At 38.8% G+C, this 27,060-nt stretch overlaps 1 protein-coding gene and 1 pseudogene across 2 annotated transcripts in view; one reads left to right on the forward strand and one right to left on the reverse strand.

Moving 5' to 3' along the window:
• The window catches only part of NDUFAF2 (NADH:ubiquinone oxidoreductase complex assembly factor 2), a 165,941-nt gene that overhangs the window by 65,749 nt on the left and 73,132 nt on the right, over positions 1–27,060 (reverse strand). For both annotated transcript variants that reach the window (XM_070774650.1, XM_070774651.1), the window contains exon 2: positions 8,388–8,477. In XM_070774650.1, coding sequence (XP_070630751.1) covers positions 8,388–8,477 — 90 coding nt within the window. The remainder of the gene's footprint in view (positions 1–8,387; positions 8,478–27,060) is intronic.
• On the forward strand, positions 16,731–26,325 carry LOC109574650 (prohibitin 1 pseudogene; annotated as a pseudogene).

Raw genomic sequence — 27,060 nt, forward strand, 5'->3', positions numbered from 1 at the left:
ATGACTGTAGACCAGGCCAACACCTTGCCTGCAGGCTTGGCAGAGACCCTAAGACAGAAGATCTACCTAAGCCATGCCTAGATTCCTGACTATGGAAACTATGAGATAATATAAGTTCGTCATTTTAGGCCTTTAATTTTGGGGGTAATTTGTTAAGCAGCAGTAGATAATTAATACATGCAGCTATCCTATCATCTAATAAAGGAGATCACCAACAACTCTCAGTAATTCCCAGCCAAGCAATTTGGTTTTACAGTAGGTCCAGAGACTCTGAATTGGGACATCAGTTGATTAGAGATAATTCTAGATTCATATAATCACAGAACATCAAACATAGGTGGGGCCTTAAAGGATACTGAACCCAGCCTTTTAATTTGACAGATCAAAAACAGAGGTAAATCAATCTGCCCAAAATGACCAACATAATAAATGGACATTGGAGGACCTGAGCATAATCCAGGTCTTCTGATGCTGGGACATGCCCTTACATTAGTTTTTGAAGTTTATTTTGAAAATTATTGGTGGGTAGTCCTTTAAGGCCCCGTCTATGTCTGATGTTCCTGTAGTTTGAGAAAAGCATGTTAAACAATTATTATTTATTAATAATAATGCAATGAAAGTACTTTTATACTGAGATATTCATTATTGAGATATTAAAGCTCAACATTCAGAAAACTAAGATCATGGCATCTGGTCCCATCACTTCATGACAAATAGATGGGGAAACACTGGAAACAGTGGCTGACTTTATTTTTCTGGGCTCCAAAATCACTTCAGATGGTGACTGCAGCCATGAAATTAAAAGACGCTTACTCCTTGGAAGGAAAGTTAGACCAACCTAGACAGCATATTAAAAAGCAGAGACATTACTGAGGGCAGGAGAAGAAGGGTACGACAGAGGATGAGATGGTTGGATGGCATCACCGATTCAATGGACATGGGTTTGGGTGGACTCTGGGAGTTGGTGATGGACAGGGGGAGGCCTGGTGTGCTGTGGTTCATGGGGTTGCAAAGAGTTGGACACGACTGAGTGAATGAACTGATTCATTATTGTGTTAAGGATAGACAGGTATGGATTAATATATCTGAAAATTAATTTTTACTTGACTTTATTTAGAAATTTATTTTTACATTTTAATGAGTATGTGTGGTTAAGCAAAGTTTAACATTCCATTAAAAATAAATATTATATCAGAACCTTTCTGTCTCTTCCTATTATACTCTACTTTGCATGTATTAGGGTTCTTATTAACAATGTTTATTATTATCAACAAAAGATTAGTTTAAACTTACCAAATACAACAAAACAGGAAAAAGGAAGATAAACTGTGATCTGAATCAGAAAAATAAAACTTTTGAGATGCTCTGTATAAGAACTACATATCATAACATGGATGAAACTTAAAGGTTCCATGAAACTTTATAAGAAAGTTCAGTAGCTGGTACTATACTACCTCCCACATCTGAACCTTGAGTGTCCTTTATGTTTGGAACCAGCTACTTTGGTGTGCCACTTCATGTCTTTCTTTTAAAAACAGACAGTTTTCAGCATGTCAGCTAAGTCCCCAAAATGTTTCTTCCTCGTGTAGTTTCAATTTAAAATACATTCATGCATCAATTATTGATTGAACTTGCACTTGTTTATGTTAAGTGTTGAACTAGGCCCTAAGAATACAATGATGAACAAGGTAACGACTCTATTCTAAGGAATCTTCACGTCCAGGGAGAAGAGGTAGATATTCTACAGTGAATATTCTAAGAGAGTGTTCTACAGTGTGTTGTGTTATGTTTGGGGGGAGGCATAAAGTGAGATGAAAAACATGGAAGGAATATCCCACTTAGCACTAGAGGGTGAGGAGTGGGGTTGGAAAGACTTCCAAAGAAATTCATGTCTACTCTACTACTTGAAGGATAAGTAGAAATAGGCCTCGTCATTATGAGGTGGGTAATACAAGATAATATTAAGAGTAAAGACTCTGGAGACAGACATAAGTGAGGGTGAAGGTTGCTCAGTCGTGTCCAATCTTCCCAACTCAGGGATCGAATGTGGGTCTCCCGCATGTGGGCAGATTCTTTACCATCTGAGCCACCAGGGAGACAGATAATTTGGGTTCAAATCATGGCTATAGCTGCTGTTTGCATTTAGGGAGCTATTTAATCTCTCTGTGCTTCACTTGGAGGAATCAAAAAGGAATTTACACAAGTTATCACCACATCTACTGATCTACCTCCATCTATGACAATATACTCTACTTTTCTGCTATTCCTCCTGATGAACTTTTCATGCTCTTGTCAAAGGCCAATTCTTCCACAAGCGTATTAGATTCTGTCCCATCTTGCTTTCTCAAGGTCTTTCTCCTGCATCACTAATGCTTTCTTTTCAACTGGAACTTTCTCATCACTATTACAAAATTTGGTTACTTCTATTGTCTTTAAAAACACAATCGAATACCTCTCAATTCCACTTTCCCACCCAGGTACACCCTCAACGTTCTCCTTTGTTTTTTACAGATAAATTCTCATAAACATTATTTATACTCATTCTCTTGAAATTCTCTCTTGCTATTCTTTTTTCTAAAGGCTTTTCTTCCTAACACTCTATAAAACTATTTTTGTCAGGATCTGTTCTTAAAGAAAGAATTAATTCTTGGTCCTCATTTGACATGGTTGATCACTTGTTTCTTCTTGAAACTTTTCCTTTTTTCCCTCCTCCTTTTCTGGCTGCTCCTTTTTGTCTTCGTTGTCTCTAAACTTTAGAAAAACCTAGGACTCAGTCTTTGAACTTCTCGCTTTCTTTCTTTTTTTTCTTTATAATTCTTTTCTTCAACTGGAGTATAGTTGATTTGGGGCCTCTCTGGTGGCTCAATGGTAAAGAATTCGTGAGACACAGGTTTGATCCCTGAGTCAGGAAGATCTCTGGAGAAGGAAATGGTAACCCATCCCAGTATTCTTGTCTTTCTTGTCTGGGAAATCCCATGGACAGAGGAACCTGGTGGGCTACAGTCCATGGGGTCGCAAACGAGTCAGCCAAGACTTAGTGACTAAACAACAACAACAACAGCAACAGCAATGGTTGATTTACAAGGTTGTGTCAGTTTCAGGTGAAAAGTGAACTTCAGGTGTTCGGTTATATATACACATATATAGATTCTTTTTAGATTATTTCCCATATATTAATAGGTTATTACAGAATTTTGAATAGAGTTCCCTTTGCTATACACTAGGTCCTTATTAGTTACCTATTTTATATACATAGCAGTGTGTATATGGGCTTTCCAGGTGGTACTAGTGGTAAAGAATCTGTCTGCCAATGCAGGAAATGCAAGAGGTGCAGGTTCAATCCCTGGATAAGGAAGAACGCCTGGAAGAGGGCATGGCAGCCCACTCCAGTAGTCTTGCCTGGGAAACCCCACGGACAGAGAAGCCCAGTAGGCTACAGACCATGGGGGTGCAGAGAGTCAGACATGACTGAGAGCGCGTGCACCCATACACAAGTGTGTATATGTTAATCCCAAGCTCCTAACTTATCCCTTCTACCTCCCCTTTTGTCTTCCATAACCATAAATTTGTTTTCTACATTTGTGACACTATTTCTGTTTTGTAAGTAAGTCTATTTGTAGTATATTTTTATACTTCAAATATAAGGAATATTATATGATGTTTGTCTTTGACTGACTCAATTCACTTAGTATGATAATCTCTAGGCCCATTCATCTTGCTGCAAATAGCATATTTTGCTCTTTTTTATGGCCGAGTAGTATTCCATTGTACCACATCCTCTTTTTTTTTAACCACATCTTCTTTATCCATACATCTGTTGATGGACACTTAGGTTGCTTCTATGTCTTAGTTATTGTAAATAGTACTGAAATGAACATTAGGGTATTTTTATGTTTTTCTCCAGATATGTGCCCAGCAGTGGGATTTCTGGGTCATACTGTATGAACGTCTCACTTTCTATTTACATATATCCTCTGTGTGATCTCATCCTATCTCCTGGCTTTTCAATATCATTTATTTGCTGTCAACTCTCACATTTTATTGCCAGTCCAAACTTTTCCACTAAATTCTTGGCTTGTATACAACTTAATATCTCTACCTGGATATCTAATAGTTATCTCAAGCTTCATTTTCAAAACTGATCTAATTTCTTCTCACAAATTTTCTCCTTCCAGTCTTGCCCCACTCAGGCAACAGCAACTGCACTTTTCCAGGTAAGGTCCAAAAGTTTAAGTCAGCACTGACTGTTCTTCTCTCACTTTCCACATCCAATGTGTCAGCAAATCCCACTGGCTTTACTTTTACAAGAGATCCAGAATGCAACCACTTCTTTCCACTCACACTGTTACTCTGGTCCCTGCCGCAATTAGCTCTTGCCTGAATTATTTCAAGAGCATCCTGTCTCCAAGGTTTATTTAGGCGCCGCCCCCCTCCCCAGCTAGTCTCTCTGCAATGCAGCAGCCAGAGTGATACTGTTAAATGTAATTCAGAGCATATGAGAACTCTTTTCAAACCTTCCACTGCCTTCCAATCTCAGAGTAAAAGCCAGAGTCCTCACAAAAGGACTGCAAGATTGGGCATCCTATTGCTTTTCTAACCTCACCTGCTACCAGCCACACTGGTTTCCACGCTGTTCCTTAAAAACCAGAAAATGCTCCTGCCTCAGGGCTTCAGCCCTGGTTCTCCAGGAATGCTCCTCTGCTACTTATCAGCATGACCAGCTTCTTCCTCTGCCTTTATTCAAAAGCCGTGTTCTCAACAAGGCATTTTTAAAAATTACTTAAAATTGCAAAACCTCCCAAACACTCCCTACTCCCTTTATCAGATTTTTTTTCTGGGGCCAATAACATACCATATAGTTATTTATCTGATTTATTGTTTCCCATTCCAGAATGTAAACTTCATGAATCCAGAGGTCCTCAATAGATGTTTAGTATACAAATAGATGAAAAGGTTGAACCGTTTAATACATATTGTGGCAGAAAATGCAGCTTGTGGGAACCTGTACCCTACTACTAATAATTAAATATAATATTCATTTGGACCTGAAAATACTTTAAATTCATTTGGGGTTGACATTATTTAAGTTTTTTCTCTTTCCTTTTCTGTATAAAGTGTTTTGTGTACATCTTTATATTTTACTTTACTTTTTCATGGCATGGAGTTCTTTTTTTTTTTTTTCATTGAAGAATAATTGCCTTACAGAATTTTGTTGTCTTCTGTCAAACCTCAACATGAATCAGCCATAGGTACACATATATCCCATCCCTTTTGAACCTCCCTCCCATCTTCCTCCCCATCCCACCCCTCTAGGTTGATACAGAGCCCCTGTTTGAGTTTCCTGAGCCATACAGCAAATTCCCATTGGCTATCTATTTTAGATATGGTAATGTAAGTTTCCATGTTACTCTTTCCATACATCTCACCTTCTCCTCCAGTCTCCCCATGTCCATAAGTCTATTCTGTCTGTCTGTTTCTCCACTGCTGCCCTGTAAATAAATTCTTCAGAACCATTTCTCTAGATTCCATATATGTGCATTAGAATACAGTATTTATGTTTCTCTTTCTGACTCACTTCACTCATGGAGTTCTTATTTTTTACACTTACTTGATATGCAACACTATAAAAATAATTTTTGTTTCAGTGCTTAGATGATACATTTATTTTAAGGGTATGACCCACAGGACACTTATGCTGAATTACTAGATCAGGACGGACCCATAAAAGCATCAGAACTTCATTCTGATTTTCTGAAAGTCTCAAACACTCAAAAATAAGTCATTGCCTATTTCTTTATTTCTATAAACATTTTAATCTATACTAATATTGGAAAAAAAAAGATAAAAATAGGTTCATTATAAGAAGGTGGGAGGCATTATCTGAGAATTTCAAATGTAGCTTATAACACTGAAAGTGAAAGTGAAGTCGCTCAGTCGTGTCCGACTCTTTGCGACCCCATGAACTGTAGCCTATCAGGCTCCTCTGTCCATGGGGTTTTCCAAACAAGGGTACTGGAGTGGGTTGCCATTTCCTTCTCCAGGGGATCTTCCCAAACCAGGGACTGAACTCGGATCTCCTGCATTGCAGCCAGATGCTTTACCATCTGAGCCACTCAGGCTTATAACACTGGAAACTAAAATAAGAAAGCTCAATTACTCCTAGAAGTTGCCACTTTATATTCTGTATTTCTTCAAAAAGTCTCTGTTTTTATGTTCTTTTCTCATAGTTCTACTATTTTCATAGTTAATACGGAAAAATAGAAAAGGTATTTCCAGGGACATATTTACACTTACATGCTGACATAAAAATAACTCAATGACTATAGCTACCATGTGTAAGGTAGCTAAACCCACTAGAAAACAAAGGGCTGACTGCTTACAGTGCATAGCTGTATTACCCAGGTGATTTATCTAATCTTTCTAGAACTTAGATTCTCTGTTAAATGGGTAAAACTGCCATGTCTACCTCATAGGATTATAGTGGTAAAGAACCTGCCTGCCAATGCAAGAAACACAGGAGACACAGGTTTGATCCCTGGGTCAGGAAGATTCCCTGGAGCCGGCAATGGCAACCCGCTCCAGTACTCTTGCCTGGAGAATCCCATGGACACAGGAGCCTGGTGGGCTACATACAGTCCATGGGGTCACAGAGAGCTGGACACAACTGAGCAACTGAGCATATATAGTGTGCTATATATATAATGATTTAAAGCAATGGCATAATATGAGGTATACAGGTAAACACTTGACAAATATAAGATATGTAAGATAGGCATGGGGCTTCCCACATGGCTTAGTGGTAAAGAATCTGCCTGCCAATGCAGCAGACAGAGGAGTTGCAGGTTCAATCCCTGAGTAGGGAAGATCCCCTGGAGTAGGAAATGGCAACCCCCTCCAGTATTCTTGCCTGGAAAATTCCATGGATAGAGGAGCCTGAAGGGCTGCAGTTCATGGGGTTGCAAAGAGTCAGACATGACTGAGCAACTGAGCATGATTTGGTGTTTCAGTTAAGTTTCCTTTAGTTGCAAATAACAAGCAAGAGTTTTAAGTATTCAGTATATACTTACTGAGCACTTATTATGTGCCAAACACTAGGTCAAGAACTAGTAAAGAGAAAGGGAAAATTTACAACACAGAACTCAAAGGCAAACTTGCAGCTGAACATCATTCAGAAAGAAGTGGAACTGGGTACTGGAAAGTTGCTGGAAACCTAGGAAACATTCTGTCTTTCTACACACAAGGTTAGGAGCACTGACCTCCTTGCAGTTAAAAATCCACCTATAACTTTGCAGTCAGATTTCCATATCTGCAGTTCTGCATCAGCGGAATAAACCAACCAATGATCATGTAATACCATAGCACGAACTTACTGAAAAAAATCTGAGTCTAAGTGGACCTATTTCAAACCTGTGTTGTTCAAAACAAACAAAATCAAAAACAAAAACAAAACCTGTGCTGTTCGAGGGTTAATTGTACTTCTCTTTCCAGACTGGTTTCCATTTTCTTCTTAGTAGATAAAGAGATTTTTTCCTGTAACAAAGGTTAAGTGGTAGATTGAAGACAGTCCCCCAAAGGCTACCAAGTTCATAAGTTACTATTCCCAGTCATATGGAAAGACTGCTATTATTAGTTCTTTCTTTGACTTTTTACCTTAATTCCAAAGTCCTGACAGGAATTAAGTGTCCATCCTTGTCTAAACACAGGGGCAGCTAATTGCTAAGTTGAACAAATATTCTAAACGGCATTTAAAACAAATATTATCCACAATTTAGAAAAGAGGAGACTAAGTCTGAGAAGTATGAGTTACTTTCCCATGTTCAAGTGGGTTGTTGTTTAGTCACTAAGTTGTACCTGACTCTTTGCGACCACATGGACTGTAGCCCACCCAGCTCCGCTGTCCATGGGATTTTCCAGGCAAGAATACTGGAGCGGGTTGCCATTTCCTTCTCCAGGGTATCTTCCCAACCTAGGAATCAAACCTGTGTCTCCTGCATGGCAGGTAGATTCTTTACCACTGAGCCTCCTGGGAAGATGTTCATGTGGGTAGAGAATGAAACAGAAACAGAATTCAAATCCTGAGGTTGGGCAAGTTTAGGACCAGCGCACAAAAATGAGTGCCTCCTCCAATTCTGCATATATGGAGCTTGGCTCCCTTCACCCTAGTCTGAGCTCTGCTAATGCTTCTCATAGTTCTTCTCACTGTTCCCTTCCTGAAATGTGACATCGTCACAACTTTCAAAGAAATACAAAAGCTTAAAAAAAGTTTCATCAATTCAGACTGTAAAAGTTTTTGCAAACAGAATAAACATAAAATTATGCATGTTATTAATGATTTTATATATAAATAATTTGCCTTCCAGAAGTTATAACTAAAAGCAGAAACTTACCTTCCCATTCTGTTGGGATATCCCCCACTTCATAGTCTATTTCACTTTTATTTGCTGCTTCTACAATTCTTTTCTCTCGAATAGTTTGTCCTGTAAAACAAAAGTGAGTATCACATTTTTAAAAGAACCTATGGCACAGTCAGAACTTTCCTGGTAGCACAGCTGGTAAAGAATCCACCTGCAATGCAGGAGACCCTGTTTTGATTCCTGGGTTGGGAAGATCTCCTGGCCAACGGATAGGCTACCCATTTCAGTATTCCTGGGCTTCCCAGGTGGCTCAGAGGTTAAAGAATCCATTTGCAGTGCGGGAGATCTGGGTTCAGTCCCTGAATTGGGAAGATCCCCTGGAGGAGGGCATGACAACTCACTCCAGTATTCTTGCCTAGAGAATCCCCATGGACCAAGGAGCCTGGAAGACGACACCCCTGGGATCGAAAAGAGCTGGACACTACTCAGCAGCTAAGAGCAAAGCACATGACATAGTTACTACTAAAAGAAGTATTTTCTCTTTAAATATTGCACACTTCCTCCTACGATAAGAGAATTAACAGGAAAAAGAATAGATTTCATTTAGAATTAGGTATATTAGAAAGAGCAGCTTCTAAACTACTTCAGTTCAGTTGCTCAGTCATGTCTGACTCTGCGACCCCACAAACCACAGCACGCCAGGCCTTCCTGTCCATCACCAAATGCCGGAGTTTACACAAACTCATGTCCATTGAGTCTGTGATGCCATCCAACCATCTCATCCTCTGTCGTCCCCTTATCTTTCTGCCCTCAATCTTTCCCAGCATTAGGGTCTTTTCAAATGAGTCAACTCTTCGCATCAGGTGGCCAAAGTATTGGAGTTTCAGCTTCAACATCAGTCCTTCCAATGAACACCCAGGACTGATCTCCTTTAGGATGGACTGGTTGGATCTCCTTGCAGTCCAAGGGACTCTCAAGAGTCTTCTCCAACACCACAGTTCAAAAGCATCAATTCTTCTGCGCTCAGATTTCTTTATAGTTCAACTCCCACATCCATACGTGACTACTGGAAAAACCATAGCCTTGACTAAATGGACCTTTGTTGACAAAGTAATGTCTCTGCTTTTTAATATGCTGTCTAGGTTGGTCATAACTTTCCTTCAAAGAAGTAAGCATCTTTTAATTTCATGGCTGCAATCACCATCTGCAGTGATTCTGAAGTCCCTAAAAATAAAGCCAGCCACTGTTTCCCCATCTATTTGCCATGAAGTGATGGGACCAGATGCCATGATCTTAGTTTTCTGAATGTTGAGCTTTAAGCCAACTTTTTCCCTCTCCTCTTTCACTTTCATCAAGAGGCTTTTTAGTTCCTCTTCACTTTCTGCCATAAGGGTGGTGTCATCTGCATATCTGAGGTTATTGATATTTCTCCCAGCAATCTTGATCCCAGCTTGTGCTTCCTCCAGTCCAGCGTTGCTCAGGATGTTCTCTGCATATAAGTTAAATAAACAGGGTGACAATATACAGCCTTGACGAACTCCTTTTCCTATTTGGATCCAGTCTGTTGTTCCATGTCCAGTTCTAACTGTTGCTTCCTGACCTGCATATAGGTTTCTCAAGAGGCAGGTCAGGTGGTCTGGTATTCCCATCTCTTTCAGAATTTTCCATAGTTTATTGTGATCCACACAGTCAAAGGCTTTGGCATAGTCAATAAAGCAGAAATAGATGTTTTTCTGGAACTCTCTTGCTTTTTCTATGATCCAGCGGATGTTGGCAGTTTGATCTCTGTTTCCTCTGCCTTTTCTAAAACCAGCTTGAACATCAGGAAGTTCACGGTTCACATATTGCTGAAGCCTGGCTTGGAAAATTTTGAGCATTACTTTACTAGCGTGTGAGATGAGTGCAACTGTGTGGTAGTTTGAGCACTCTTTGGCATTGCCTTTCCTTGGGATTGGAATGAAAACTGACCTTTTCCAGTCCTGTGGCCGCGGGTGAGTTTTCCAAATTTGCTGGCATATTGAGTGCAGCACTTCCACAGCATCATCTTTCAGGATTTCAAATAGCTCAACCGGAATCCCATCACCTCCACTAGCTTTGTTCGTAGTGATGCTTTCTAAGGCCCACTTGACTTCACATTCCAGGATGTCTGGCTCTAAGTGAGTGATCACACCATCGTGATTATCTGGGTCGTGAAGATCTTTTTTGTACAGTTCTTCTGTGTATTCTTGCCACCTCTTCTTAATATCTTCTGCTTCTGTTAGGCCATACCATTTCTGTCCTTTACTGAGCCCATCTTTGCATGAAATGTTCCCTTGGTATCTCTAATTTTCTTGAAGAGATCTCTAGTCTTTCCTATTCTATTGTTTTCCTCTATTTCTTTGCATTGATCACTGAGGAAGGCTTTCTTATCTCTCCTTGCTATTCTTTGGAACTCTGCATTCAAATGGGCATATCTTTCCTTTTCTCCTTTGCTTTTTCTTCTCTTCTTTTCACAGCTATTTGTAAGGCCTCCTCAGACAGCCATTTTGCTTTTTTGCATTTCTTCTTCTTGGGGACAGTCTTTCTCCTTGTCTCCTGTACAAGGTTACTATTACTACTGTCACTAAAACTACTTGAGAAATTTTAAATTTCCTATCATTGTATGAAAAAGTAATTTTGGCAGAATAAGTCTAGGTTCTGTGTAGAGAAAAAGAGAAACCAATTAATTTGTAGGCCAATTAAAAATTTTTTTTATTAACAACAAAGTATTTAACTCTTTCACACCCTGCAAGTATACATAGGAGAGATGCCAGAGGCTGCTGCTACTGCCTAAGGGAATCAACATTTTTGGCCCCACTATGGAAAATAATAGGGGGTTCCTTAAAAAACTAAAAACAGAGATATCAAATTATCCAGCAATCCCACTCCTGGGCACGTATCTGGAAAAGATGAAAATTCTAATTTGAAAAGATCAATGTACCCCAGTGTTCACAGCACACTATTTACAATAGCCCATCTATGGAAGCAACATAGGTGTCTACCAGAAGATGAATGGATAAAGGAGATGTAGCGTGGCATACACTACACTGTGGAATATTACTTGGCCATAAAAAGAAAGAAATATTGCCATCTGAAGCAACCTGGAAGGACCTAAAGATTATCATACTAAATTAAGTCACAGAAAGACAAATATTATATATTACTTATATGTAAAATCTAAAAATACAAATGAACTTATTTTCAAAACATAAAGACTCAAAGACATAGAAAATAAACTTATGGTGACCAAAGGGGAAAGGCAGGAAAGTGAGGAATTAATTAGGCATATGGGATTAATAGGAATAAACTGCTATACAAGGATTTACTGTATAGCACAGGGAACAATATTCAATATCTTATGATAACCTATAATGGAAAACAATCTGAAAAGTATGTGTGTGTGTGTGTATATATATATATATGTCTCTGTGTGTATTTATATATATGTGCGTGTGTATGTGTATATATATATATCTGAATCATTTTGCTATATACTTGAAACTAACACAATATTGTAAAACTATATGTCAATAAACAAAAAGTCCTGATTATATCCTTTTGAAGCAACTTTATCAAAATGATGGTTTCAAAACACATTTCTTTGTCATTGAAACTTTAATCCTGAAGAAACCAGGTAATTTTCTATGTCCCAACAGTTAACAAGTGTGCCTATTTCAGGCAATGCAAGTTAAAAGAGAGAAGACACTGGTACATAATGGTGAGGGGAGGAGTATGGCTTAACAATGATCAAACCAGTCAGGGAGAGAAATCTGGGCCTTGCAAAATACTACTTTCTCTTCCCACTTCTAGGCCAACCTTACACTAATCCAAACAGACTAGGTGACATAATTCAAGAAGCTGACTTTGTTCCCTGCAAATCTCTCTCCTATATGACATGAAATTCTACCAATTAAAAAAATTCCTTTGGGACTTTCCCTGCTGGTCCAGTGGCTAAGGCTCCACGCTCCCAATGCAGGGGGCATATGTTCCATCCCTTATCCAGGAACTAAGATCCCACATCCCAAAAGGAGCATCCCCCCCAAAAATTGTTTTTTCAATTATAGACAAGGAAACTTCTAGGAATGACTGTGCAGGAGATAGGGAACTACAAAAGGGAAGCCTAAGATTACTGAGCAGCTAATTTTATTTCCTCTGCCTTAGTAATAGTAGGATTTTATAGAAAAGCCATTAATGACTAAAAACTCTGAGATGAGGTCAAGGAATCTCTGCATTTTATTACGGACTCATTTAATCAGGCTGATTTAATCCTGGGGTTCTCCAAGAGGGGTTCCCTTTTGCTTATCTTATCTTATCTAATAAATACACAGTAGGACAAGGAATCAGTAGTAAAGCTCCCAGGCTATAGGGATAAAAACTAGGGTAAAAGGGGCCTACAACAATGACAGCTGCATTACTCTCATAGCAGAAGCTCAACATATATACATACATTTTTACTAAAATGCTACTTATATCCACATATATAAACACATCATAATAACAAGAGTTACCATAAATTTAGCATAGACTACATTTACTGAAGTATGTTTACATGACAATTTTCAAAACGTTTGAGAGTCAAAATATCTGTGCCTTCATATAGTCCCTAACTTAATACTAAGATGTAAGTATGTCTTTTTAGCAATAACAAGTACAGAAAATTATCATCTAAAATACAAAACGCTAACAGATGGGCTTCTGAAAGTTCATGTGGGTTCTATAAGGTTTTAAGTGTATGTCAATAAAATTGAGGAGTGAATGGAGAGGTCTACCATTCACAGCAGCACCAGTAAGTGCATACATGTGTATATCTATACATTTCCTACCCTCGAGTTTATAAACCTCATTTAACCTATCTTAAGAATTTTAAAATCAAAAGTCCTATCTATTGGTGTGTATATGGAAAGACAAGAGTAATTCATGAATTAGTCGCTGATAATAGATGACATCAAAGGTTTATGAAATACACACCTTCAACAATACAAAATAAGGCCTTTAATTTATTGCATAAACTCTTAGTAACTAGATATGGGTTTTCCCCCTCAAATAAACTGTTTTAAGACTATTCTATTCTTTAGAATAAACGCTACTTGTACAACTATGAACTGGGAATAAAACTTATGCTTTGTACTTAGTAAGAAATTATGCACAAATTGAACACTTACTCATTCTAATATGTTTTCATACAAGAGTTATAAAGACAATCCTACATATCGTAGTAAAAAAAAAATTCCATCTAGTAAATGGAGTAAATATAAGTACTTACTCAAGTGTCCAATTTTATGGTCTAATTTACATTTAAAAATTAACTTAATAACAAAGACATTAAATCTAATGTATGTATAGGTTTAATAAGGCCTAATACAACAATAAAACAATCAACAGTGGTATACTCCATGAATATTAAGTAAAACAATATAATTAATACTATATTTTACTTAATATTAAAAAATACTAAATTAAAATAGTCAAAAGTCTGAATTTAGGTAGATCAATAATGGTCAATGGTATATGGATTTAAAGTCTGTGTAAGTAATAGTGTTGTGCTAAGCTGCTTCAGTTGTGTCTGACTCTTTGTGACCCTATGGCCTGTAGCCCACCTGGTTCCTCTATTCATGGGATTCTCCAGGCAAGAACACTGGAGTGGGTTGCCATGCTCTCCTCTAGGTGATCTTCCCGACCCAGGGACTGAACTTGCATCTCTTAATAGGCAGGTTCTTTATCATTAGCGCAACCTGGGAAGCCCAAAGTATTGTTTCCCAAACTTAAAACTTTGTTTTAAAAAATATGGAATCCATTTAGTTAAAAGAAGAAAAAAGACACGATTCTTTGGTATCAGGTAGATGATGGGTTTAGGTAAAAGATTTCATCTGTTCTACTGGATTTCTGGCACAGAGTATAAGGACCCTGGACACAGACAAGGGAAAGAAGAGCTCGAGTAGAGAGCCCTAAACTTCACTCATGCAAATGCCCGCTTTGCAATTTTGGTCACACTTTGTGGTATTAATTCCCTAATATTTTTCTTTAATTTTGACTTGCTTTATTCTTCAATACTCACTTTTACTTTACCCTACCTTCCCCTCAAAAAACCCAGAAAATCACTGACTTAATATACTAGTTGTATTGTGTTCAAACATACATAAAATAGATAAATATCTTTAAAATGTAATGGGTTATCTTTGTACCTCCTGAAGTCACCTTGAACACTAGTCTGGAGAGACAGGCCCAGGGGCACGTATGTTGATACAGGGCATAGGAATCAACATACCAGTAAGAAATTAGTATGGATAGGACATGGCCAATGAACACTGAAGCACTGTCTGGATTGTGTTTACTCTTCACTGCAAAAAACCCTATGTTATGTACAATCTTAGGTTAGGTTTGAAAGAAGGCGGCAAAGATCTTAGAAGTAGTAAGGGAGTGGTACTTGTCTGAGTATATACTTTTGAATAAGTTTGAAAACATGCTTATGTTCTATATATTCAAAAAATTAAATAAACATAGATGTGAAAGGAAAATAAAGGAAATGAAAGCGAGCTGAAACAAATAAACCCAACTTTATTTCAGACTAAAAACACAACTACACTGAATGGGGACAGAAAAGAAAGAACTATAGCAGGTAACTTATGAACATGGCATTTGTATATGTACCCTAAGTCTTGGGCAGGAAAAGACCTGCAGATACATCCTGAACTGTTCATAGTATCTTTGTTTTCTGTAGTGGTATGGGTAAGGCAATTCTGAAACTACTTTAGATACGTGAGTCAGCAAATGTGTATATGTATTAATGTTACTGGAAGCCAGGGTTCTCATTGTGGAAGGATATATAGACATGCAATGGGGAAAGGCAAAAAAGACCAGGGGTCAGATTGAAACTAGAGATACTGGCTATGATAAATAAGATAGACATGTATTTGTACACAGATATATGTATTTTCACATATACATGTACACACTTTTCTGGTTCTATTTGCAGAAAGAGCCTAGAAGCAAAGGCCTTAGTAGCAAGAAGGATTCCTAATTCTCAAATCTTGGTCTCTATGCCATCATCCATCAAAAGAAATCAGGATTCCTCAGAAAAACGGTTGATTTCAGGCCTAGGGCAGGGTGGATTCAAGGGGAGCCTAGAACATCTTGCTATGCCAAAAAAACAAGAGTTTTAAAAAAAAACAATGATGATAATAGGGGCCTGTTACAAGGACTTAAGAGCCAGCTTGAAGGTGCAGACACTGGCTAAATCTTGGATAATCTGAGCACCAAAATAATCCAGGGATTACAGTCCAGCAATTGTCAAAGTGTGAAAGGGAGATCTGCAGAGTGCCTATGACCCTTTTAGGGTGTTTCTGAGGCTTTTAATAATGCTAAGATGTTATTTTCCTCTTTTAATTTTTTCATGAATATACAATGGAGTTTTCCAGAGGTTACATGATATGTGATATAGTAACACACTGAATGAGGAAACAGATATGAAAAATCCACCTGTCTTTTATTAAGTCACACATTAGGAGGATTTGCATATAAAACAAAGCAATGCTACTCTTTTCTCTAAATGTTTCTGTTTTGGAAAGTATAGTTATTTCTGATCAAAATATATTCTTTCCATAAATATGTAATGGATTTATTAGAGTTATTTTTAATGAATTATTAAATACTTTAAAAATTCCATTTTAGTTTCAATACAATAAATATTAAATACATACCTTACAAACAAAGCTCTTTCAATAATTATTAGGAGTTTAAAGGGATTCTGAGACCAAAATCCATAAGAACTATATAGCACTGAAAAGAAATGGAATCCACAAAGCCAAACCACTAAAAATATAGATAAACAGATGAATAAGTAAATAGAGATTAAAAGACTCTTTCTTACCACAGTGCTAAACAGGATATGTGTAGTAACTGTAAGAGCTGGAAAATCATCATTTTGTAACCATCCTGATAAACACTGGTTCTGGTCAGAATCATTAAGAGGAGAGGATTCTGTCTTTTTTTTTATTTGGATGTAATTTCCCTTTCCTCTACATTTAGGGTGTCCCTACACATTGGAAAACTAAATCAAACTTACTTGGTTAGAAATTTATAAGATTTCTAATTTGTACTGCTATCCTAGGGTCTCAGTGACCCTACTGATGAGTAAGACCCTTGACAGGTACCAGTCTGAGGCAGGTGACACCAATGGCCCAGAAGAATGAAACGGCAGACTTACACGTTTCTCCTTACTTGGGCCACTGCTTCTTTCCTAATCCATCCACACAGGCTAGGAAAAATATTTAAGCAGACTTTAAATGTTGAAGCATCACAACTCACAAAATATCTACCACAGTGGAGAATAAACTTTCTTCCATGAATACCAAATCAAAGATGGAGGCCTATGTTGGTTGTGGCCCACGAGCACATGCAATCCTGGTGAAGGTTTTCAACCAGCTGTCTACTTCCAGCCCAATATTTCCCGCTGGTGGAGCACCGCGAGGAGAATGAATGGAATTCAGGGGCGACTTTGAGGTGGAAAGAGAGATTGGGCTGAGTAAAGTGACACATCTCTGGGATAGCTATGCCCTTGAAAACAAGCAAGATTCAGGCCTTTGATGCCTGACAGGAGCCCCTGGCTTGGAGGAATGGTAATGAAGTAGGCAGGATGGCCAAGGAAGATCTTTGCTGCCTGACTGATGTCTGGTCCTTTACCCCAGTGGCAGAGATCAGTGCAAACCAGGTAATAATTCTAAATCAGTCTGTGTGGTGATGTATAGAAGATTGAATTTTGCATACGAAAGGAGGCTTAGAAGTGTCAATGCATAATATATGAAAGTGTGGGCTATTGAAAGCCAAGACCCATACTATATATGTTAGATTTGGATACTTAAAACCTTGTTATTCTGAACTCTTGTACATTTTTTAAAAAACATCAATTAAGAGTACCAAATAAGAATCCTTACACTGAAAGTCATTTTCCAATTTGACTTACAGCGTAATTTGACTGAAGTTACTCAGAGATAACTTTTTTTTACTATGAATCTGCTACGTACCAGGCAATGTTTATGTGCCCTTGATATATCATCCGTTATCCTTAAAATAATCTTTTACAGATGATGAAAATGAGACATAAGGTGATTAGCTTATCCAAATACACACAACTAATTAAAGTTGTAGAGCCAGTATTTGCCCCTAAGCTTTTTTTGGAATCCTAACAGTAAGCATTTTCCATTTAACACTTTAAAATTAGCATTTACAAAGTCTGCACATAATATCATTATAGATATACAATTAAAAACTAACATTTTATTCATAACTATCATAAGCTATTATTTTCCCATAGTGATCAAATGAGGCATTCCTGCTTGAAAATGAGATGACTGTATAATTTGACATATTCTACATATATTTGTGAGCACTGAAGACTATCTCAGCAGGTCTCAGCAGGTAATACTTCTTTAAAAGTAATTAAAGAGGCCTTCCAGATAAGCTTTCAGAATTTTTAAGACTGCCAACTAGTTCAATGGATTACCTAAAATCTTATTAGCTTCCCCATTCTTACAGGTTTCCCATAAGGAATCTCAGCTTCTTCTATCTTAGAAAATCCGAAATTATATCAAAATGCTTGGTTATTCTAAAATGCCTTATACAATATGGTTTAACTTTTCAGAATCCAAAAGTGAAAGGTCTTAAACTATACCCAGAAAAACAGTGGAAAAATCGCAAGGGATCTACTTCCTTTATTACCATAAACATTTTGTGGCAAGTTTATAGCACAACAATATTGTTTTGTTTAAATCTGACTTCATAAATTTTTCAAAGGCCATAAATAACATTTGTAAAATTTAGGTCTTAAAGTACACAGGAAGAACATCAAAATTTAAGACAAGAAAAGATGAACCTACTGCGAATTTGTGTCTATGCTTTTTCACATGGACAATAAACTCTTATTTACTGTCTTTTTTTAGAGTTCCATAGTAATATTATATGCAGAGTACATCATGCAAAATGCCAGGCTGGGTGAATCACAAGCTGGGGTTGCTGGGAGAAATATCAACAATCTCAGATATGCAGATGACATCACTCTAATGGCAGAAAGTGAAGAGGAACTAAAGAGCGTCTTGATTAAGGTGAAAGAGGAGAGAGAAAAAGCTGGCTTGAAACTCAACATTAAAAAAAGGATGATCATGGCATTGGGTCCTATCACTTCATGGCAAATAGAAGGGGAAAAAGTGGAAGCAGTGACAGATTTTATTTTCTTGGGCTTTAAAACCACTGCCGATGGTGACTGCAGCCATGAAACTTAAAGATGCTTGCTCCCTGGAAAGAAAGCTATGACAAACCTAGATATTAAAAATCAGATATATCACTTTGCTCACACAGTCAAAGCTACAGTTTTTCCAGTAGTCATGTCATGTACAGGTGTGAGAGTTGGACCATAAAGAAGGCTGAGCGCTGAAGAATTGATAGTTTTGAATTGTGGTGCTGGAGAAGACTCTTGAGAGTCCCCTGGACAGCAAGGAGACCAAACCAGTCAACCCTAAAGGAAATCAACCCTGAATATTCACTAGAAGGACTGATGCTGAAGTTGAAACTCCAGTACTTTGGCCACCTGATGCGAAGAGCTGACTCACTGGAAAAGACTCTGATGCTGGTAAAGAAAGAGGGCAGGAGGAGAAGGGGATGACAGAGGATGAGATGGTTGGATGGCATCACCAAATCGATGGACATGGGTTTGGGTGAACCTTGGGAGTTGGTGAGGGACAGGCAGGCCTGGCGTGCTGCAGTTCATGGGGTTGCAAAGAGTCAGACACGACTGAGTGACTGAAGTGACTGACTGACCAGGAGACAGTGAAGGACGGAGGAACCTGGCATGCTGCAGTCCATGGGGTCACAAAGATCGTACATGACTAAGCGACTGAACAACCAACAACAGTAATATTATAAGCAAATAAAACTTGAAAATTCTCAAAATGCTATTCAAACAATAAGGTGGTTTAGTCGCTAAGTCATGTCCAACTCTTGTGACCCCATGGACTATAGACTACCAGACTCCTCTGTCCATGGGATTCTCCACGCAAGAACACTCAAGTGGGTTGCCATTTCCTTCTCCAGGGGATCATCTTGACCTAGGAATCGAACCCTGGTCTCTTGAACTGCAGGCAGATTCTTTACCGACTGAGCTACAAGGGAAGTCCCTATATATTGAAGAATCTATTACAATAATCTAAAAAGATTCAAAGTCAAAAGTTCAGTAGGTTTTCGGATTCTAGTCCCAAGTCAGGCACATACATCTTAGAAATGTCCAGTATTTTACTTCATTTATGTCCTTTCCATTACTGCGGAAATCAAACATTGAAAATAGCTATGTTTAAAAAAAAAAATAGACACCTGAATGTTCTGTATAAAATCACCTAGTTTCCAAACTGCAAGGAATTTTTTATGCTCAGAAAAAGTGCAGCTGTAATTACACTTGTCCCTCACCCCCAAAAGAATTAATCATTAAAAAGAAAAATTCAAATGATGGATTCATACTATTTATGAACATACATAATAATGTGTTCACTTTGAAGAGCTGAAAGAGAAGCAGCCTTCTGGTTTTGATTGATGTTTAGGAAATCAGTATCTTGAAGTACTTTATTCATCTAATATATTCTACAGTTCTTTGTAAAGCTAAATTATATTCAATGTATAAAGTATATTTATGTTGAGAATTTGAACATTTGAAGAAATAACACAAAAAACTAACATTTGATGATTCTGCTATATAACTATGTCTGAATTATGACAGATGAGTTAAATGTCTTAAATACACATAAAAAGAGAAGGAAAATAAAGGAGGGTATAAAAATTTTTTTAGCCAAATTAAACAGGCTTTAAGACATATTATACAGAAATTTCAGGTTTTAAAAAGACTATTCTTACAATGAGGAAATTTATGATTGACTGAAAATTATTTTTTTTCATTTTGAAGTGAAAGTTGTTAGCTAAAACAAACAAATTCCAATCTGGTACATCCTTAATATAAAAAGGAATAGTATTTTCTCCTCTCAAAATTAGCAAACACTCATAGTGTTGTAAAACAAATATAATCAAAGCATTTGATTTCCATTTGAATACTTGGGGCTGTCAATAGCGAGGTAAAGAGAAAAGCTGAAGGAATTTATTTTTTAAAGTGGCAAATATTATTAAAATTTAGAGAATTATTAAACTAAGCTATACCACTTGCAAACCTTGGGACTACCTCAAATTTTATTTTCAGATTTGAAAAGTAGATGACATGGCTGATCATTTGATTACTTTCTAGACCCAAACAGTTTCACAGAAATCAAAGTTCTTGGCCATTTCTCAAAGATTATAAAAGCATCAAGGACTGCACTGTTAGCTACCATGACTAATTCACAAAACAGATGACAATTTTAAATATGGATAATTTAGTGAAAATAGAGTGTATTTTGTGATGCATTAGTCTTAATTTTAAAATATATATATATATTTAGTTTTTAGTCCATGAAATTACTAATATTCTTCATTCATCTATTTAGTTTGGTTAACATTAGGCACTACTTATGAATGAACAGAAATCTATTCTGATATAGAAAGAGACCACATATACTTATCTAATGAAACATGATACATTCATGATACATACATCTATTTAACAGGAACTATACTAGTATTTGTGAACCAGATTTCTAAGTATAAAAACTGGGCTCAGTTGGTAAGAGACTGAGGTGTCAGTAATTTTCAAACTCTTGTTTTTAAAAATACCTTCTTTAGTAGATGAATTTATGAAACTGTTCAAAGCAGAGCTTCTCTGGTTGAGGCAGACAGGGGTCCAAAGTACAATTTACCTTTTCTCTCCTCCCCTTCCCTGGAGACAACCTCCTTACATTCTTAGAGTCCCAAGAAGCATTGTGCAATTCACTAATGCAGACCGTGTACTGCACTTCTGAAACTGCAAAATCCACCCATGAACATATATTCATTCTCCAGACAAAATCAAGATCTTGTGAATAGCAGAAAGACCATATTGCTTCTCTTCCTACCCAATCTTTCACGTAGTTAATCCTGTGATCTGTCACAAACTCCTGAGTGATCCATGTAATACAATGCAGGATTGTTCCTTAAATTTCATACCCTAAGGAGTGGTGGTAGTGTAGTCACTAAATCATGTCCAACTCTTGCAACCTCATGGACTGTAGCCCACCAGACTCCCCTGTCCACGGGATTTTCCAGGCAAGAATACTGAAGTGGGTTGCCATTTTCTTCTCCAGGGGATCTTCCCAATCCAGGGATTAAACCCAGGTCTCCTGCAATGCAGGCAGATTCTTTCCTGACTGAGCTACCAGGGAAGCCCTAAGGAGATACAGGCCTACTTCAGTTGCGGAGTACTTTAAGACGGGTGTCTCCAAATTACTGTGCACAAGAATGTGGGGACTGTCTCTAGTCAAGAGTATACTGGTAATGCACGTCAGGATATTACCTGCAAAAGAATCAAATAACTGGACTTAAAATTTCTTTTTTAGTAGTAATAAATGATAAAGCTTAACACTTTTTTCCTAAGCCTTGCTACTTCTTTATAAGCTTCCAGAGTCCAGAGACAATATAATTTAGCAACATATCAATAACATTTTGCTAAAGTGGTTTTATTCATCAGTATTATCTGATTCATTCAGAAGAGCAGAATCATATTTATTGAGCAACACTTATGTGCATAGTACTTAGCTGACACTTACTTCCCACATCCTCCTTGCCCTCTGGGCCGAGAGCAACTTAACTACTGTATGACAATAGCACCACCTATTGGTTGGCAAAGGGCTCATAACAATCCAAAGCCCACCTGCTTCCTTGCCCTTCAGAACGACTAAAGCATAATTTGGGCTCTTCTTTTATTCCACCTTTTATTACTAAACCCACTTGAAAAAAATTTCAGCTGAGTCAAACCTACTTGAAAAAGTTTTTATATATACATAAGTAAGTGTAAGTAAGTGTTAGTTGCTCAGTCGTGCCTGACTCTTTGTGACCCCATGGACTGCAGCCCACCAGTCTCCTCTGTCCATGAGATTTTCCAGGCAAGGATACTGGAGTGGGTTGCCATTTTCTTCTCCAGGGGATCTTCCCAACCCAGGAATCAAACCTGGGGGTCTCCTGCACTGCAGGCAGATTCTTAACCAACTGAGCTACAAGGGAAGCCACCTCATGCAAAGAGTGGACTCATTGGAAAAGACCTTTATGCTGGGAGGGATTGTGGGCAGGAGGAGAAGGGGACGACAGAGGATAGATGGCTGGATGGCACCACTGACTCGATGGACGTGAGTCTGAGTGAACTCCGGGAGATGGTGATGGACAGGGAGGCCTGGTGTGCTGCAATTCATGGGGTCGCAAAGAGTCAGACATGACTGAGCGACTGATCTGATCTGATCTGATACACACAGACACACACACACACACACATTCTTTTCTTCTCCTTCATCTCTCCTTTTAGAAAACTGTAGAGTTCCCTGGTGGCTCAGATGGTAAAGAATCTGCCTGGAATTGGGGTTTGATTCCTGGGTCAGGAAGATCCCCTGGAGAAGAAAATGGCAACCCACTGAAGTATTCTTGCCTGGAGAATTCCATGGACAGAGTAGCCTGATGGGCTATACTCCATGGGGTCACAAAAAATCAGACAGGACTGAGCAACTAATATTTCACGGCCTTCATTCAGAGTTATTGCAACTCTCTTTAATTCCATTGCTAACCAATATGTGTTTTTGCTGCTGCTGCTAAGTTGCTTCAGTTGTATCCGACTCTGTGCAACCCCACAGACGGCAGCCCACCAGGCTCCTCCGTCCATGGGATTTTCCAGGCAAGAGTACTGGAGTGGGTTGCCATTGCCTTCTCTGGTGTTTTTGCTAACATGCAGCAATTCAGATGAATTGAGGGTTAAAAGGGATTTGAGAATTATTCTGGAAACCGAACTGCCATTTATAACACAATTACTATTGAAAAATGTGTTCAATTTAAGCAAGCTGCTTATGTGGACCTTTTGGAATTCAAGTAGGTTGGGAACTTGCTTTAGAACAAAAATATAAAAGCATTAAGACCTCACTGTGGTTTCCAAGGCAAATGCAGGAATAGAATTCTGATACAAAACTATATTGTATATACCTTCCCCCTTTTTAGAGTTGATGAGCATCTGCCTTGTCCTGTGGAATCTGGATCTTTCAGTACACACACTGGAATACTCAAAAAAATGATGGAGATATATTGCTACTCTGCAGTGGCTCATTAAAGTTACACCAATGATATTAGATAATATTAGATCTCATTATTTTAACTTCCTCTCTATGATGAAAATTACCAGGATTACATCTATTACTCTAACCACTTCAGTTCAGTCCCTCATTCACGTCTGACTCTTTGCGACCCCAAGGACTGCAGCACGCCAGGCCTCCCTGTCTAACTAACCACTTAATGAGCACCAACCATGAACTGATGTCCTTACACTTCTGTTACACAGAGCTTTGTGTCTTTCTGTAATACATCCTTAGTATCTAGCCCCTGAAGTTGTCCTGTCTTCATAAGTTCTCATATGTGGGAATACCATGTTGAAGCGGGGAAATAAGACACCCCAAGCTAAGCGATCAATATGAAGCAACTTTTTTAAATGTAATTGATTTGCTTTGGGGTTTTTCTTGGCTTCAGGGCACAGCATGAGGATCTTAGTTCCTCAACCAGGAATCAAATCCATGCCCCTTGCAGTGGAAGTATGGAGTCTTAACCAACTGGACCACTAGTGAAGTACCAATAGGAGGTCATTTTTGTTTTGGTACCAGTCAAGTAGCAAAGGTTTTGTCCCTTGGCCTTTCCCCTGTACTTTAGTTCTAGCCTGATAACCTGATTTGAATCCGATTTGTTACCGGAAGGGGAATGTTATATGCCTCTGCTCCATATACATTGTACTTGTAACCGCTCTCACCTGTCTGGACAGAAACTTGTCTATGGCTTAAGGATGATGTCAAGTGCCTGAGTTGCCAAGCCCTCTCTAGCCTTGTAAATCTCCTGTCTAGGACTAACTCATCAGGACTTGGAAACCTATGGTCTGGTCTGTTGATTCATCAGTCGTTATGACATCTGGGCTTCCCAGGGGGCTCAGTGGTAAAGAATCTGCCTGCCAATGCAGGAGACACAGGTAACTCATGTTCAATTACTGGGTCAGGAAGATCCCCTGGAATAGAAAATGGCCAGCCACTCCAGTACTTTTGCCCGGGACAGAGGAGCCCGGGGGCTACGGTCCAAGCTGTCACAAAGAGTCAGACGTGACTGAGCATGAGCACTCCTCTTCCCTCCTATGACATCCACCTGTCCTGAGCCTCAGTCGCTTCTCCCTTAAAATCTCTCAAGTCTTTGGATTGTACTATTGCTTTACTCACTTCCTCATTTAAAAACTTCAATTGTTTTCATAACATTAATATGAATATACTTAACATTGTATTTTTCTTGTTAAATTGGTCAATAGTATGTTTTAAAATTATTTTAAGACAATTTCAATTGATTTTACTACTGCTCGCCATCCATGATGCAAACTTTCAACAAAATACATAAATACTTATTAATGTTCCTCTAATTTAATCTTTTTATATCATTATTACACCCCCAACCCCCACCCAGGCCCTTCTTGTTTCATGTCTATATTAATAGAAAAACCTCCCTAATCATACTATATTTCTTTCTTACATAACCATCCTGGGTAGACATTCAGGTAAGTCAGTCATTTAAGGATCCGTGCTGATGGCTATTCAGCCACTGTCAACATATGACTTTCAAGGTTTCCTGAGCACTGCCATTTCACTCAGCTAAAAAGAAGAGAGGGCCCTGAGAAACATATATGCAGAGTTTTATTGGCTAGGTCAGGAAGTGACTCACATTACTTCCACTCACAGTGAACTAGAAAAAAACAGTGAACATAAAAAACTAGCTACACCTAATTTTAAAAGATGCTGGTAAATGTAGTCTAGCTGTGTGTTCAGGAAGGAGAAAATGGATTTTAGTGGAGAGTAGTGGTCTGAAGTGACTTAGTAGCAGCAGCAGCAGCAGTGGTCTCTACAAATATATTCCTGGATAAAGCCAAATCAACAAAGAAACTGAGATGTGGAGGTCAGAGTGGAAGCAGGTGTGAGTGGGTCCAGCCAAAGGAGACACGGCTACCAAAGAGTCTATTGGCAAGTTTGGCCTGGCCTTGGCCATTGCAGGAGGTGTGGTGAACTCTGCCTTGTATAATATGGATGCTGGGCACAGAGCTGTCATCTTTGATAGGTTCGGTGGAGTGCAGGACATTGTCATAGGAGAAGGGACTCACTTCCTCATCCCTTGGGTACAGAAACCAATTATCTTTGACTGCTGCTCTCAACCATGTAATGTGCCAGTAAACACTGGTAGCAAAGATTTACAGAATGTCATCACCACCATATGCATCCTCTTCTGGCCGGTGGCTAGCCAGCTTCCTCGCATCTTCCCCAGCATTGGAGAGGACTAGGATGAGAGTGTGCTGCCAGTCCATCACTACAGAGATCCTCCAGTCCGTGGTGGCTCGGCTGGAGAACTGATCACCCAGAGAGAGCTGGCCCCCAGACAGGTGAGCGATGACCTCACAGAGCAAGCAGTGACCTTTGGGCTCATCCTGGATGACCTATCCTTGACCTTTGGGAAGTTCACACAGAGGTGGAAGCCAAACAGGTGGCTCAGCAGGAAGCAGAGAGGGCCAGATTTGTGGAGGAAAAGGCTGAGCAGCAAAAGAAGGAAGCCATCATCTCCGTGGAGGGCGACTTAAAGCAAGCGGAGCTGATAGCCAACTCGCACGCAACCACCACTGCCATCGCAGGCGGTGATCCAGCTGCGCAAGCGGGAGGCCGCGGAGGACATCGCATAGGAGCTGCCGCGCTCGCGGAACATCACCTACCTGCCCTGCGGGCAGTCGGTGCTCCTCCCGCTGCCCCCCTGAGGCCCACACCTCCTGGGCCGTCTGGATCACAGCCCCGAAGATGTTTAGCATCACCTTCCTATTCGAATTTAGACTTTTGCCATGATCTCGAAACAAGATTGTATATTCCATAATAATGTTCTCTGTGTTAAAGTTTGGCTTAAATTATACTACTATATCTCACACCTATTAAGTATCTACTATTAAAAAAAAGAAAATAACAAGTGTCAGCAAGGGTGTGGACACAACGGAACCCTTGTGCACTGCTGGTGGGAATGTAAATCTGTACAGCTGCTATGGAAAAGTGTACGGTGCTCCTCAAAAAAGTTAAAAATTGAATTATCATGTGATCCAGAATTTTACTTCTGGGCATATAAGCAAAAGAACTGAAAGCAGAGTCTTGAAGAGATATGTGTACACCCATGCTCACAGCAGTACCACTTACAACAGACAAAAGATGGAGACAACCCAAGAGCCCATTGACAGATTAACAAATAAGCAACATTTGTGGCATATAGATACGATTCAATATTATTCAGCCTTAAAAAGGAAGGAAATTGTGACAAATGCTACAACACGGAAGGACCTTGATGACATTATGCTAAGTGAAATAAACCAGTCACAAAAAGACAAACACTGTATGATTCTACTTATATGAGGTGCCTACTTTCTTCTGTGTTCACAGAAATAGAAAACAGAATGGTGGTTGACGGGAACAAATGGGGAAGGAAAGTTGTTGTTTATGGGTATAGAGTT

This window comes from Bos indicus, chromosome 20 (assembly GCF_029378745.1).
Source record: "Bos indicus isolate NIAB-ARS_2022 breed Sahiwal x Tharparkar chromosome 20, NIAB-ARS_B.indTharparkar_mat_pri_1.0, whole genome shotgun sequence".
NCBI classification, from domain to species: Eukaryota; Metazoa; Chordata; class Mammalia; order Artiodactyla; family Bovidae; genus Bos; species Bos indicus.